Source organism: Poeciliopsis prolifica, unplaced genomic scaffold (assembly GCF_027474105.1).
Source record: "Poeciliopsis prolifica strain line A6 unplaced genomic scaffold, Auburn_PproV2 SCAFFOLD010, whole genome shotgun sequence".
Classification (NCBI taxonomy): domain Eukaryota; kingdom Metazoa; phylum Chordata; class Actinopteri; order Cyprinodontiformes; family Poeciliidae; genus Poeciliopsis; species Poeciliopsis prolifica.
Window position 1 is genome coordinate 12,872,100 of NW_026562385.1, and position 15,401 is coordinate 12,887,500.

At 41.5% G+C, this 15,401-nt stretch overlaps 3 protein-coding genes across 4 annotated transcripts; all 3 read left to right on the plus strand.

Annotated features, from left to right (window-relative positions):
- The first annotated feature begins 256 nt into the window (after positions 1-256).
- nags (N-acetylglutamate synthase) lies at positions 257-5,285 on the plus strand. The gene is made up of 8 exons (XM_055036225.1): positions 257-730; positions 1,593-1,873; positions 2,241-2,454; positions 2,529-2,709; positions 3,213-3,252; positions 3,378-3,509; positions 4,263-4,445; positions 4,977-5,285. Exons 1-8 carry the CDS (start codon positions 350-352, stop codon positions 5,158-5,160), a joined length of 1,596 nt encoding a protein of 531 aa, XP_054892200.1. The 5' UTR covers positions 257-349; the 3' UTR covers positions 5,161-5,285.
- A 1,124-nt stretch (positions 5,286-6,409) lies between these two features.
- On the plus strand, positions 6,410-8,142 carry LOC129363139 (cytochrome c oxidase assembly factor 3 homolog, mitochondrial). The gene is made up of 2 exons (XM_055035013.1): positions 6,410-6,754; positions 7,831-8,142. Exons 1-2 carry the CDS (start codon positions 6,586-6,588, stop codon positions 7,935-7,937), a joined length of 276 nt encoding a protein of 91 aa, XP_054890988.1. The 5' UTR covers positions 6,410-6,585; the 3' UTR covers positions 7,938-8,142.
- Positions 8,143-8,216: 74 nt separating this feature from the next.
- Positions 8,217-11,033, plus strand: LOC129363138 (lactose-binding lectin l-2-like). Of its 2 annotated transcripts, XM_055035011.1 has the most exons (3): positions 8,217-9,902; positions 10,434-10,482; positions 10,553-11,033. In XM_055035011.1, the coding sequence occupies exons 1-3, from the start codon at positions 9,608-9,610 to the stop codon at positions 10,755-10,757; spliced, it is 549 nt and encodes a 182-aa protein (XP_054890986.1). In that variant the 5' UTR covers positions 8,217-9,607; the 3' UTR covers positions 10,758-11,033. The 2 variants fall into 2 exon arrangements, with proteins under 2 accessions (XP_054890986.1, XP_054890985.1); XM_055035010.1 differs by having other exon boundaries at positions 10,434-11,033.
- The last annotated feature ends 4,368 nt before the right edge of the window (positions 11,034-15,401 follow it).

Below are 15,401 nucleotides of genomic sequence, written 5' to 3' on the forward strand. Positions count from 1 at the left end.
AATAAAGTTGCATCTTAGTGACAAATCTGGCGCTTTTTGTTTCATTTCCAACATTTGGTGTTTGGCCCTCCTGTAAAGGGCCAAATACAGGAGGCCCCTCAGGGCCTCAGCCCCCCCACTCCTGCTGGTCAGTTGAAACATGAGAAATGCTGACGCAGCAGCAGGCCGCGCTGAATGGAGCAGCTGTCGGTGTCCACACAGCAACACACACACACAGCGACACACACACACAGCGACACACACACACAGCAACACACACACAGCGACACACACACACAGCGACACACACACAGCGACACACACACCCCGCTGCTCCGCACAGGCCTGCGGGTCGGTCCCAGCTCTCCACATGTCCAAAATCAGTAGTGGTTCCGCTGGCTGTCGGGCCGTGGTGCTGGCTGGGAAGTACCTGTCCGGTCCCGGCCGAAGCTCCACGGGGCCCCCCGGGGCCTCGAGTCCGCAGCGGGGGCCGCTGTGCGCCGCTCAGCGCCGGACAGGGAGCTCCACCGCGGCCCCGGTGGGAGGGCGAGCCGCGGCCGCGGGTCAGCAGGAGAGTCCCGGCTGCTTCTCCGCCGCGGACCGGCACGCGCTGGCGAACCGGAACTTGATTTATCGGGACGTGAAGGCTTTCCTGAGCGAGGTCGGGGGGGATCCGCGCGAGGCTCGGTACTGGCTGGCCCAGTTCCAGAGAGCGAACTTATCCCAGTCTCCTGCTTTCGCTGTGCTGGAGGTAAACTGGACTTTATTTGTTTATGTGTTCATTTTTGGACCTTATAAAATATGCAAAATAGTTTTCACACATCTGTTCCTTTTCATTAGTTATTGTTTATTAAAATATTGCACTATTTATTTTACATTTGTTATCTGCAGTTTAACAGCTTTCTAAAGATTCAACCATGTTTTTTTTTTTTTTGTTTTATTTTGTTTTTTTCTATACACAAGAATAGTTTTTTTATATGTTTCTCATAGCAACAGTGTAATAATTTCTTTCTCAGCTCAGTTTCTGACTCAACCACTAGTTTTCTGTTTGGGAAAAAATTATTATTATTATTATTATTTTCACATTTAGCTGTGTTGCTTCCACAGTTTCATGTTTTAATTGCAGATGTCAGTCACATGTAGTCAGAGGGAAGCAGTTTCATGTTGAAATGAAACTGCAGCAGTGCCATGCAGCAGTGATCAAACCCGCCAGTACCATAACTGCACCCTGGCCCGAGTGGACCGTCACCTTCTGACCCAAACGTCAGACCGGTCCTGCAGGGAACGTCCCTGCTCAGAGTCAGAAATAAATGAAGTTCCACACAAAATGAAATGGAATTCCAAAGCAAAATGAGTTTGTTAGCACTTTAAAATATGTTTATGGTATTATTTGTAGACATGTAGAAAAAAAAAATAACCCAAAATGTCAGGACCGTTTGTGGCGATAGGACACACTTCCTGAAACACACGGCTTAAAGTTGACTGTTTTTAAATGACTTATCTGCACAAAAATGAAATCAAAATAAAAGCACCTGATTTTATTCCTTTTGCAGTGACCAAAGTACAAAGTGCTTCCTACTTTTGAACTCTAAACATTTTTGTGTCTCTTCGAGGTGGACGACTTGGTATTCCAAAGCAGGGAGTTGGTACAGAGCCTGGCCTTTGGCCTGTCCTTCCTGCAGCGGATGGACATGAAGCCTGTGGTGGTGATGGGCTGCTCCTACCACCAGGAGTCAGGGTCTGGAGAAGCAGCTGCTGGGTCGTGGTGCACCAGAGGGCTGGTGGAGCGCTGCCAGCAGCTCACTGAAGCTCTGCAGCTACACTCAGCAACTGTCCTACCATTCTTCTCTGCAGAGTCCTTCCTGCAGCTGCATGAGGCACCACAAGGCAGCAGGTTAGGACAAAACTTGTTTTACAGCCACTAAAGAGTCTGTGACGGTTATAGGACCTGATTATCCATGATGTAACAATGATAATGCAATCATTTTGCCTTCAAGATATCCCACAAAGTTTTTGTGTGGATGGAAGGTCAAAGTTTATAAAAATGTTTTAGTTTTCCCAAATACCCGACTGCATGTGGACTCGTCCTGTTCTGTCTCCGGTTAAGATGAAGAGTTAATGAATGACTGCAAACATTTCTGCACCGGGTCTGCAGAGCAGATCATCAGGACTTACCGTCCCTTGACTTGTGCAGGTCAAGGGTCAGGAAGCGTAGCATCACTGCAGACCCCACACAAACTGTTCTGTCCTTTCCTCTGCAGTGCTCCACACTCCATTTCTGTGGACATCAGCCTCCTTCAGTGGAGTCTGGACTGCGGCACCATCCCACTGGTCTGTCCAGTTGGGAGGGACGGACAAGAATGCTCGCTGGTGCTGGACCCGACGGAGGTCACGGCAGCCATTTCCCGAGCCCTGCAGCCTCTCAAAGTCATGTTTCTGAACAACTCCGGAGGCCTGCGGGGTCAAAGACGCAAGGCACAGAACCAGCCCTCGTGCATGCATGCCGAATATGAACTCACACTGCTTACTCACGTGTGCCGCTCTCACAGGTCCTGGACACGGTGTCGCTGCCCACTGACCTGCCCGGTCTGTCTGCAGCGGCGTGGCTGAGCCAAGTGGAGCGCCGCAGGGTGACCACCATCGCTAGACTGCTAAACAATCTGCCAACAGAGTCCTCAGCTGTGATCACCTCTGCAGACACTCTGCTGACCGAGCTCTTCAGCCACCGGGGTGAGGCCTGCAAGCACAAGGCAAAGGCCACCAATGTTTGACTTTTCACAGCATTCTGATCTTTTCGCCGTATGCGACTGTTTTCAAAGCGGCAGCTGTCTGAACAGTCATGCTCCTTAGTGGACATGGAGGATTTTTTTTTTTCCTTTGCATTCTCTCGCAATGATGCACTGATCAGTTCATGTGGCATAATTCAGCTATGCAAGTCTTTCTTATGGTGGATAGGAACTGATAAACTGAGATTTTAAACAAAGCGGTGTAAGAATATTTTTTGTATTCACTCAGGTTATTTTTCTCAGATTTCATTTTGTTTGATAGTCTGAAACATGCAAGAGTCACAAAGAAGCAAAAACAACGATAATCAGTAAGAAGTGTTTCAGAGCTCTGTGTGGAGCATGCAGGGAGTCTGAGTTGAGCTACTGAGCTTGATTGCATCGGCTTTTTGACCCGCAGAATATCTTCTTAAGTTAGTTATTTGTTTTCTGTCTTGCGTTTCATGTCAGGTTCTGGGACACTTTTCAAAAACGGCGACCCCATACACAGGTCAGTAAATATCACACGAGCCCAGGTAACTTGATCCGTGCATCATAATCCAAAATTAACTCCCCGTCACAAGGATACGCTTTCTGACTTACACACACGGCATTTCTGTTGCTCTGTTCGCGCAGGTACACCTCTCTGGATGAGATCGACGTGGAGCGTCTGCTGACTCTCATCGACAAGTCGTTCGGTAAAACTCTGAGGCAGGATTACGTGGAGACTTTGAAGGGACGGATGCACTGCGTCTACCTCTCTGAAGGGTGCGTTCAAGTCGTGCAGGGGGGAAAAAGTCAAGCTGTTAATGTGCATTTCATTTCTCCAAAAATAGATCCAGTAAATATGACAGAAACTATCACAGCGAAGCAAAGACACAGTAATGGACATGAAACCTTTGGACCACTTGATCTGTCCGTTGTGTTCCCTGGTGTTCATGCTCTCTGTGTGTTTCCATTTTCTGGTTTGGAGCAAATCGACCAGGCGGCATATGGAGTAATTTTGCCTCATGCTGACGTTTCACATGGCCGTCATGAACAGGAAGTAGAGGTTGCTAACTAGCATTGAGCGGATATTGACGGAGATGAGGAGAGAGTCCTCCCATCCAAGTTTGAACTTTTCCACTTTCCATGCTCCCCTTTTACTCATTAACTCTTTTTCAGAGAAAGCAAAACCCAGCTGAAGCGAGAGGAAAATCTTTTCATACAAGATTGAGAAAATTCTTCCGAATGTTGCTGTTGCTGTCAACCTTTTCTGATGTGATACTTAAAAATACACAAACAAAATGTTTGATGGAAACACAACCGAGTAAATGAAATGCACTCCGCACTTCTCAGATAGGAAAACATGCCATTTTCCTCCCCTCTCACAACACTGCTCTTAATTTGTGTTGATCTGTCTCCTAAAGTCTCGTCGTCGATTGCGGTTTGTGGCTGTAATTCTTGTTACTGTTTGTGTCTGATCAGCACCGACATGCTGAGAAAGGACCACACGTTTTTGCTCTAATGTCCTCCCTCCAGCTACAGCGCGGCGGCCATCATCACGATGGAGCCCGTCAACGGTGGGACCCCCTACCTGGACAAGTTTGTGGTGAGCAGCAGCAAGCAGGGGCAGGGCACCAGCCACATCCTGTGGGAGTGCATCCGACAGGATCTGGGCAAGCTGTTCTGGAGGTCAAAGGCCACCAACAGGATCAACCCGTGGTTAGTCCCATGCAAAAATATCAACGTGGCATCGAGTTGACGTACTCTCACTAAATACAGTCTGGTGCTGCTTTTGACATCTGTTCAGACTTCAGCAGGAATTTTGATCAATTGCTTCAAGCAGTAATGTCTAATCTGAAGCTCTGTTCCTCATGAAGGAGCCAGAAGCTTATAGGAGGTTGCTTTTGGATTCATAAGTGTTCCTTAAAGAAAAAGGATTGTTGGTTTGCAGCATTCAGGTCTTCGTTTAAAAATGCCAGGAAGGAAAGGCGTCACACGTGGAGTCAAAAGTAAGGATTGATCCCAACCAATCAGTGAAGAATTCTCAGCTTCAGTAAAGTTAGAAACAACAAAGAGCTCGAAAGCCTCCATTATGTTGTGAAAATATGATAAAGTCTAACAGCTGCGCTTCTACAGGATGTTGTGTTCAGTTCTAATACGTTGTCGGGTTCTGACCGGAAAACAATCAGCTGGGCTGAGCAGGAAGCATCAGATCACAGCCTCCACCTGCTTTTGTCCTCCTCTGTCCAGGTACTTTAAGCATTGCGACGGCAGCTTTGTAAACGGAGTGTGGACCGTCTTCTGGTTTGGCCTGACCGACATCAGAGACTCGTACGCGCTGGTGGAGCACGCCAAGAACCTCCCGGACTCATTCCACAGCTGCTGCCTCACCTCCGGCCTGCAGCCTGCTGCTCCTCCTGCTGCTGCTTCCTGAACTCCTGCTTCTCATTCGGCTTTGGAGACCAACTACAAGATCCATGACGAGATTCTGATTTGGGACGTTTTCTCCTTTCATAGACTTTTCTCATAAAAAAAAAATTAATAAAAAATAACACACTTGCTGCAAAATTCTTTTGCATTTTGGACATTCACAAAGTATTTGGATCATATTAAGAAAGAAAGAAATAAAATGATGATCATTATAGAAATAAAGTCAAAATAATAGGAAAATTAAGTTGTGATAATTTTAAGGTCATCATATTTTTAAAGTAACGAGGTAATATTAAGACTTTATTCTCACATTATTTCAACTTTATTTTTGTACAACTTTATACTCATAATATTATTACTTAATCTTCATAATTTATGACTTTATTCTTGCAATTTTTTATTTTTATTTTTTATTATTTTCTTAATACTCCGTCGTGGCGTACCGACTAACTGTCAGGAATATTCTTATTTGGGTTCATCCTAAAGTAAAGCTGGGGACAGATTTAAAATATGGACTTGCATGAAAGCTCCAAAGATTTCAATTTCTAAATGAAAAATGTGACCCTGCTACTTTGCAATGCAGATTCTAGAACTGAAAACAAAAAAACGGCTCACATCTCAAAGCACTCAGGTGCCATTAAGGTAAAGTTTTTTTGCACATGGAAAGGTTTAATTATTTCTCACAAGGAGTTGTTCTGTTCATCTGTCTGTGGTCCGTTCTGGACAGCAACAAATGTCACAGTTTAGATTTGATGTTTGTAACCGGAAGAAGAAACGCAAAATGCACACAGCTGGAATTTATCACATAGCTACAAACTTAGACTGCAGGATGTTAGATTAAAGAGAGTAATGGCAGCATCCTTTTGTATTTAGAAATCTGAATATGAGGTGTAAGCTAGATAAATCAATAAAATGTATTCATAACATTTTTTAAAAAGTATTTATTTGGCTTAATTCAGAATTCAGACAGAAACTGAAGGATTAGGAGAAAAAAAATGGATTTGCTTTCACTCCAAATCCAAAATACAACTTGGCTGTCGAGTATAATATTGACTTCATAAAAAAAAACAGATGTTAATGATAGCAGTTCATTGTAAAATTAAGATAATCAATGAAGGAGCAGTGTGTTCACAAAAGTTAACAAATGGCTTTAAATAAATCCACTGGCGGCTTTTAAACAGTGACACGTGACGTCAGAGTATTTCTCACATTCTGAAAATGAAATCATTTGTAATAATTCGTTAAAAAATGTCGGTATCCCATGGAGACAAAGCAGGCTCGAGCCACTTCCCCAGAGGAAAACAAAAACAACACAAGCTGTCCTGGACGGTCGCAGCCAGAAGGTGGCGGTAATGCAGCCCAAACGACGCCAGCGAACCTTGACGCACAGGAAGAAGACGCGAACTTCCGGGCAGCACAATAACAAGCAATGGCGGAGGAAGGACCGGGTCGAGCGGCCAAAGCGGCCCCAACGGCCGCAGAGATGCAGCTTCTCCGCCGCCGACAGGAGCTGGACTACTTCCAGAAAAACGCAGCGCGGATCCGGAGCAGGAACCTGCTGACCGGCTTGGGCATCGGGGCGCTGGTGGTGGGCATCTGTATCCTTCACCGTCCACTTCAGCCACAGAGAGGCTACAGAGAGGCTGACTGAAGGAGCCACAGGTCTGGAAGAGCTGGAAGCCCAAACTGACCTTTTATCAGTGATAATGTTAAAGAAATAAAAAAGCTTTAAAGTGATACCGAGGTCAGGCGTTGTAGGTTAAAAAAGATGAGGCTGAGAAGCAGGAAGTTCAGGAATATTCCTCTGAATAGCTGGAACCTAAAATGTTTCAGTTTTGATGTGGTCGTGAAAAGTTTCACTGAACGTCATGTTGAAAAGCAGAGACAGGAAACTTCCTGCCCTGCAACATGAAGACTTTAGTCCAACAAGCTGTCTGGTAAAAGCTCCAGAGATGAAGACTTGAGTCCTGACTTATTGATCACTGGTACAACTAAACATCTGTTTACATCATCTGTTTACAAGCTGTTATTTACTCCTTTAAAACATCCATTTTACGCGATTTGACCAAGTTCACTAAAATCAATGCATACAAAAAAAAAAGGATGCGGGAAATGCAGCAAATTCCATCCTTCATGTTATGGCTGATAATGGCTCCTTATCAATTAATGGTTAATCAATCAATCAACTTCAAATGAACTCGTTGATTGATAATCTTAATCGCTGCTATCAGAGACTTTCGTACTGCCGCCCTGTTCACGTCTGGACAATGAACAGACTGATAAAAAAAAATTTTCATAAATTGTGCAATAAACTCACAATAACACATCAGTGTGGATCAGTGCAGCGACCTGGTGAATTTTGCATGAATTTCCACAACTGTGGAATCGCTAAAAAGTGATTGATTGAGACAGCAGATGAAAACTGATTGATAAAACAATATTTAAACACTCAACTGTTATCTTGAAGGTTCTATGGGCCAAGCTACGGCGCACCGAATGTGACCCTCGGGGTCTTCAGTTTAACACATGTGCCATCAACCTTAATGTTTCATTTTTATGTGCAAAACAGCATTGAACAGTATCAGGACATTTGAGTAAAGTTCTAAAACGTTTGCATTGATAGAAGGCTTCTGATCACTGCTGATGAGATTTGCTTTAACCAGCCCTCCTTCAGTCAGCTACACCATCTTGTCAGTCAAACAGGAGAGGATCGTGGAGGAGCTGGATGAAGAGGCCAGGATCCACATCATCAGGGGCCCGCGGACTGGGGCCAACTCCTGATCAGCAGCTCAGCTGGACAAACATGCCGATCCGTTTCTCCTTTCACATAAATTATTCCACTGATTGCATGATGTCTGCTGAAAAATGTTTAGTTTCTTCTATTTTGAACATTAATTTTAAAAAAAGCTGCTAACACAAGTGATACATGTATTCATTCTGACATAAGATTGTTTTAATGAAATAAAGTCAGAACAGTTGTAAAATCTGTGAAAGTAATTTCTGTTTTTATTTTTTTGAATATCCTGAAAGGCGTCTTCAAAAGTATGGCACTGAAATTCAGGAAATTATACCACGATCAAACAGAACCCGGGAAAACAAAGAGAGGGCCGCTTAAACGTAATATGTGCAGTAAAAGGTAAATGTGTTTTAGTAGGAGTAGTTCAACAAGAAATCAAAAGGTTCAAGCAAAACAAGCAATCTGGAGCAGTGGCATATAAAGCCATCCATCACTCCCAGTAAGCCAGGCCTCATTTCCTAGTAAACAAATAGGAAATCAGAGAACAGGGAACTGTCAGTGAAGATAATGAGAAATGAGTCTCAGTGCCGTTTGGATTGGAACAAGTTGTAACAGATACAAGGCAAGTTTATGTGACCTCAGAGAAAGTGTGTATGCATTATATAAATACATTAAATATTAGATCTACAGTCTGGGTTAAACATTATTAATGGGAGGCCCCTGTTGGTTCAGTGGCCTAGTTTGCTTGTTTCTTGCGCATGTGACATGTGAAAAGATTTAATAGGTGTAAATATTTTTTCTAGGCTCTGTTAGGGTCTTCTAAAGTCGCTCAGGGCTTTTCTTTGCTTAAAAACAAAGGCCCTGATTTGACAATATTCTCTGCTTTGGTTGATTTCCATATACAGCTGTGCTGTGATTGGTTGGTTAGGTCCGTTTATAGAGTTTACTCAGAAAATCAACATGACCTCATTGATTCAAAGCTCTCCACCTGCTGCTGCAGCCTGAGGTGAGTTCAGACATCGTCCAGTGAAGCTTTTACATAAATGGAGTCTTAAAAAGTCAGGCAGGTTTGTTGAGAAAAAACTAGAAGGTGAAGACAAAGAGCGACTTTTATGACCGATTACTAATGTGCAGTATGAACATTTACTGATGTCTATACTATCTATGGATTACTTACAGTGTACAGGATAACTTGTTTAGTTATTGTAAGATTACATTAGCTAGCAATTTGTGCAAAAACAGGTTCAGGTAGAGAGAAGATACGGTCAAGTCCGAGAAGGTATCCAGAAGGTACTCCAAAAGTCCCACATGTAATCCTAGGTGAAAGTCCATGACTCCTGAGGTCTTCTGGTTCTGGTTCTGCTCTGCATCCCCAGAACCAAACATGGAGAAGAATCATTCAGCTTCTATGCATCTGAAATCTGGAACAAACTTCCAGAAAACTGCAGCCAAAACACGATGAGTTCCTTTCAACTAGACTAAAAACTGAACTGTTTAGTTGTTTTTGAACCACTAAAAATGAAGCACTGATGTGTATCAATGATACTTGGCAAAATGTAATGTTTCAACAGTTCACTGTTCTGACTGTATTTTTGTGTTTTTATGATGCAAAGCAATTTGAACTGCCTTGTTCATGAACTGCTCTTTGCAAATAAGCTTGATCGATTGACTGATTGATAATCATTATGCTGATCTGATTCCAGGCGGAGACATTATGAGGACCATGGTCGTTGTCCCATTGATGTCTGTCCTTTACTTTGCCTCTGGGCAGCATTTGGGCCTCAGAGAAGGAAGCTTTACATTTTATGAAATACAGAAACCCTGGAGCGAAGCCCAGGCCTCCTGCAGGGAGCATCACACTGACCTGATCACTATCAGGTCCGAAACAGACATTCAGGTGCTGGATGGTACCAGGGGCTGGATTGGACTGCACAGAGACAACAACACGAGCGACTGGAAATGGTCCAGAAGAGACGAGGCGGCAACCTTCCTCAACTGGGAAGAAAATGGTGAGAGAGATGAATTCTGCACAGTGAATGTTGCAGAGGCATCTGTAATCATGTTGGGCTGGAGCTTTTTTGTTTCCAGGCTCGCTTTGGAAAAACATACAGAGTTGATTGTACATATAATTTTCCAAACTCTTATTTTCTTTGTCCAAATACTCAGTGAGACGAGGGAGTTGAAATCAAATTATAAGTCAATCTTTGTTTGCCTATATAAATTATATCTGTTTATGTCCACAGGAATTTATATTTTATCAGTAAAATGTCTAACATAATATAACTTCTGTTGTGATAAACTAAGAAATATTTTTCCAGGTAAACTCTTTAAAAGGTTTCCATACAAAATGTGTGAGAATGTACCGTAGGTTTATTAGGTAGAGGCTTAATAGACTTGATAATAAGACAAGAGTGTTTCTTTTTTTGTCGACTGTTTTGAAGTTCTACTCTGGCAGAATCTTGCTCCAGACTGCAGGAGGATTTATTCTTCAGGTCTAATGAAACCGTACACACTCTTACATCTGTTTCCTTTTCTTATAGAACCGTTAGGAAACGAGCACTGTGTCTATCAGCGGCCGTTCACTAAAAAGTGGGTAAGTGTCCCATGTGACGCAACACGTGTCTTCATTTGCCATGACGACGGGCTGGTTCTGGTGAAGGAGAATAAGACGTGGGAGGAGGCGTTGGAGCACTGCAGGACTCTGGACAAAGTCCACAGCTACGACCTGGCGACCCTCATCACCCCCGACGACAACCACTTTGCCCGAGAGACAAGCCAACTGGCAACCACTGAGGAGGTGGGCCGACCGCTGTTTGCTCTGTGGTGCTTTTGTTCACCAGCTCACCCTCTGTTTTTTACGTTGACCTCCCTGCTGCCTGTGGACGGGCCTGCGTTACCTTGTCGATGAGTGGTTCTGGGTGGGTGGAGAACCGGTGCAGGACCAGGACATTCCAAGCTGCCCGGGCGTCTGGTGTGGAGTCCTGGAGAAGAACGGCAAAGTCATCATTTGGGATCAGAGACTGCAGACAGAGAAGGAACTTCTTCTGTTATTTAAAATCTAATATTATACAGAAAAACTTATGAAAAGAGGATCTTCATTCATCCAACTTAAACTAGATGGATGGATGGATGGATGGATGGATGGATGGATGATGGATGGATGGATGGATGGATGGATGGATGGATGGATGGATGGATGGATGTGGATGGATGGATGGATGGATGGATGGATGGATGGATGGATGGATGGATGGATGGATGGATGGATGGATGGATGGATGACAAGAATAAGCCATGTTAGAAGCTTTGTATTCAATGAACTCTACTTGCTCTATTAATGTAGATGATGATATATTATGGATTCTGGATATGCAGTTTAGGGTTTTGTTGAAACATGGCTGCTGAGTTGCTGAGTTTACAGGTCCACACCTGGTGGAACTATACATCTGCTGAGCTCGTCATACAAGCCACTTGTCAGTGTAAGGCTGGTAAAAACATGGCTAAAGGTTAACAGAGGAGCCATGTTGTGATGATTTCCTGAAGGCAGAGTTCCAAAAAGAGCAGGAGCTTTTAAAGAGACAGAGACCCAATTTCAAGATGTTAAATTGCAAAGTCAAATAAATTTTAAAGTCATATTTGAAATGTGTAGCATTTTTGTACCTGAAGGCAACATGGTTACTTGATTGTGTGAATGTTCCTGGAGAATACATAATACTGCCCCACCGTGCTAATATTTTACTGCTTTTGTACATATGTGGCTTAAAATATAAATTATTTAAACTAGAACAGGTTCATTCTTGACTGAAAAGTTTCTATAAAACCTAACAAGTGTGATGCACTTTAATATTTTTGGTTTGACTCAACATGGACACACTCTGGTAACATGTTGCAATAGATAATAAATTTCATGTAATCTTATGTTTAATTTTTACCAAAAAAATCAGAGTGCAAAATTGTACTGGCTCATACACTGACTTTCTTATATTTTAATTAGATCATAACATGTTTTAAATACATAAAATTGTGTGAAGTATTATGTTAATGAAATCCTCTGAATTATTTGTTAATAATAAATAAGCTGTGGTAGAAAACTTACAAACATCATGTTTTTTCCGTTTCTGAGTGCCCCACACTTCATGTCTACCAGGTTTCTCTAACAACACTCTTCAGGGTGGAAGATTCACGGTTTGCCATTTTCAGATTCAGTGAGAGGAAAACATCAAAAGAACCACAGCAGCTGTTAAAAAAGACACCATGTCCTATGGAGACATGTCGTCTAGACAGTTACTGATTGTGCCAATCTGTCGCCATTTCCTGCTTTCACAGTTTTGGTCAGTTGTTTTTGACTTTTTGGGTGTGAAAAGTTGACTGGATCAAGATGTTAATTTGTACCTGAACACATGATGTCACAAAGGAGGAAGAACAAATTGACCTGAGAATGAATGAATGAATGAATAGATAGATAGATAGATAGATAGATAGATAGATAGATAGATAGATAGATAGATAGATAGATAGATAGATAGATAGATAGATAGATAGATAGATAGATGATAGATAGATAGATAGATAGATAGATAGATAGATAGATAGATAGATAGATAGATAGATAGATAGATAGATAGATAGATAGATAGATAGATAGATAGATAGATAGATAGATAGATAGATAGATAGATAGATAGATAGATAGATAGATAGATAGATAGATAGATAGATAGATAGATAGATAGATAGATAGAAGATAGATAGATAGATAGATAGATAGATAGATAGATAGATAGATAGATAGATAGATAGATAGATAGATAGATAGATAGATAGATAGATAGATAGATAGATAGATAGATAGATAGATAGATAGATAGATAGTAGATAGATAGATAGATAGATAGATAGATAGAAGATAGATAGATAGATAGATAGATAGATAGATAGATAGATAGATAGATAGATAGATAGATAGATAGATAGATAGATAGATAGATAGAGATAGATAGATAGATAGATAGATAGATAGATAGATAGATAGATAGATAGATAGATAGATAGATAGATAGATAGATAGATAGATAGATAGATAGATAGATAGATAGATAGATTGATTGATTGATTTATCCATCATCACTTACAACTTGACACACAAAGAAACTTTGTGCTTTTTCTATATGCCTATCGCTGTCAAACAGCCACAATCTCACAAGATTGGAGTTTCACTGAAAATTGAACTCAGTGATGTAAAATGAAAAAAAGGCACCTAAAGCGAACTTGTGGCATTTGGCCACAGAGAGAAACTGGCCTGGGCGTAAAGACAGGATGAGAACATATCTGCTTAACAAATGCCGTGTCTTGTACATCTCAAAGGAATGAAGAAATTTGTATATGCTTTCCATTTCAAACACAGCATTCAAAACCGACAAAGACAATTTGATCTTCGAGACATGCAAGGTCGATTTGCAAAGAAAAAACCTTCACAAGAAAACTATATTTTCAGGGTTGATAAAAACAAAATCTTGAAGGATTAAAAGAAATACTTTGTTGGCCAAAAGAAATCAAAGGCTAATCAAAAATTTACAGCACATTTAATCTCTGGACACCGATATGTGACGTGGTTTCCCCAGACAACCGACAGGCTGAGCATTGCTGTTTTTTTGTGATTACTATTTTTCTGCACACCAGTACCAGACGGCAAAGACGAGTTAAAGAGTCTTTACTTCATTCTCTGGAACTCTGGAACTATTTCCTGTCTTTAACGGTCTACATGCTGACAACTTCAACTAAAAAACAGTTGTATGTGACAAACAAGTCACATGTAAAGGATCAAAACATTTTGGACATTATAACTAAGATGAAACAATCAAAGAACCAAAGAGCAAAACACATTATAAAAATCATATTTATTTCATTTGCCTTTTCCCCCGCCCCCCAAGTCTTTCTAGTTTAAGTTTTATCAGTATCTTTGAATAACAACTGATATTTTCCAAATTTCCTGTCAACTTTAACCATTTTTTTCTGTCTCAGAAACACAGCAGTGCTTCCTCTCACTGGGCTCAGCAGGTTTTCTGGTAGGAAACCTTGAGTGAAATATGAAGAAAAACAAAATATGTTCAACTAAAGGTCCTACGGATGTAGCTTATAAGTAAAAGTTTCAAGAGCGTGTTTTGAAATGTGACAGGATTGATTGGGAACTCTGTTTGTCTGACTTAATCCTGACGGATTTAGTGAAGCAGGAAACGAAGGAGCTTCTTGCCGCAAGGCAGCAGCTCATTTGAATGTCACTTTTTCCTACACAAATAATGAGAAGTTTACACTCATACAGAGACATGCTACTATTTTATCAGTCCAATCAGTCTATTAAGTGCATCCCTAACTTAATAAAGCCAATTAAATAATTAGGATATCATCTTCAGGCGTCTTTTTTGCAGGATGAAGCCGTCCTGATACCAACTAGCTTCTCCACATGCTGCTCGAGGTCACTGCGTTTTCTATTTATTCTGGACATAAAAAAAGAACCTTTCAATTAAAATAAATACATAAGGAATCTTGTCACAAACACTACAGTATGTGAACAGTTTGGTTTAAAGGGGTGAAACAGAAGTTAGAGGCCGTAGAGGCAGCTTGGTGAGTGATGTGGTTGCCGGGGTAATCTGCATATTATTTTTTTTGTGCACTTCTGTGATTGGTCAGCGGAGACTTTTTACTGGGTGTAAACACGGAGAATCAGCATTACCAGAAGAAGAGCCGCAAAAAACCTCTCCAGCCCAAGGTGAGTGCAGACGTATGATTTAGGATTCTGGATAAAGTGTCAGTGGAGCAGGCAGAAGGACAGAATGTTTCAAAACTTTCTTAAAGACATGATCACCAATGAAATATTTGTTTTATGTTTGTTAATTGATGTAATCCATATTGATTTCAGATTGGTTCTGATGCTGTGTGTGTAGGGGTTTTAGGAAAGGCCAGAGTTAAAGTTTTCTTTTACGATTGAAAGTCAAACTTCATGAGGGTTTTAAATCAAACACTCAGAGAACACGCTGAACCGCTCACAGATTATGAGCAATCTGGAGGATCTAAGTATGTTTGGTGATGTTATGTTATTTTCCTCTCTCCTCCTCCTGACCTCCTGCATAAACAAGCAGTTTTGTATTAATGTGCCTGTTTCTCATCCAGGAGCTCCTTTTTTTTTGGAACGTTTTATTATTTACACATTTCAGAGGTTAATGTTTAAAGTTGCAATATGTAACTATTATTTAAAAGAAATCTATTTTTTTTACATATTTATTGAAACTGTCACTATTGTCATCAGACAGTATAATATCAGGCAGATAAAATAGAAAAAAAATCTAACTCCTCTGTCTTCTGCCAGTGCTAACTAGAAACCAGTCAGAGCCAGGAGGACGTCCTAGCGCTGTCAATCACCCTCTGTGTGGCGCTCCTCGTTTCCCTGTCCCCACGTTTCTTTCTGATATGCTACAGCTTCTTTCTGAAGGCAGAGCCTGTCAGGAAGGCTA

What these genes read in the sequence shown, in the direction of transcription:
- LOC129363138 (XM_055035010.1), top strand. Translation starts at nt 9,608, where the DNA reads ATGAGGACCATGGTCGTTGTCCCATTGATGTCTGTCCTTTACTTTGCC. An exon ending in CCTCAACTGGGAAGAAAATG is followed by an intron (nt 9,903 to 10,433) that starts GTGAGAGAGATG and finishes CTTTTCTTATAG; the next exon opens with AACCGTTAGGAAACGAGCAC.
- nags (XM_055036225.1), top strand. Translation starts at nt 350, where the DNA reads ATGTCCAAAATCAGTAGTGGTTCCGCTGGCTGTCGGGCCGTGGTGCTG. An exon ending in GAGGCACCACAAGGCAGCAG is followed by an intron (nt 1,874 to 2,240) that starts GTTAGGACAAAA and finishes TTTCCTCTGCAG; the next exon opens with TGCTCCACACTCCATTTCTG. An exon ending in TGCGTCTACCTCTCTGAAGG is followed by an intron (nt 3,510 to 4,262) that starts GTGCGTTCAAGT and finishes TCCTCCCTCCAG; the next exon opens with CTACAGCGCGGCGGCCATCA.
- LOC129363139 (XM_055035013.1), top strand. Translation starts at nt 6,586, where the DNA reads ATGGCGGAGGAAGGACCGGGTCGAGCGGCCAAAGCGGCCCCAACGGCC. An exon ending in GGCGCTGGTGGTGGGCATCT is followed by an intron (nt 6,755 to 7,830) that starts GTATCCTTCACC and finishes GCCCTCCTTCAG; the next exon opens with TCAGCTACACCATCTTGTCA.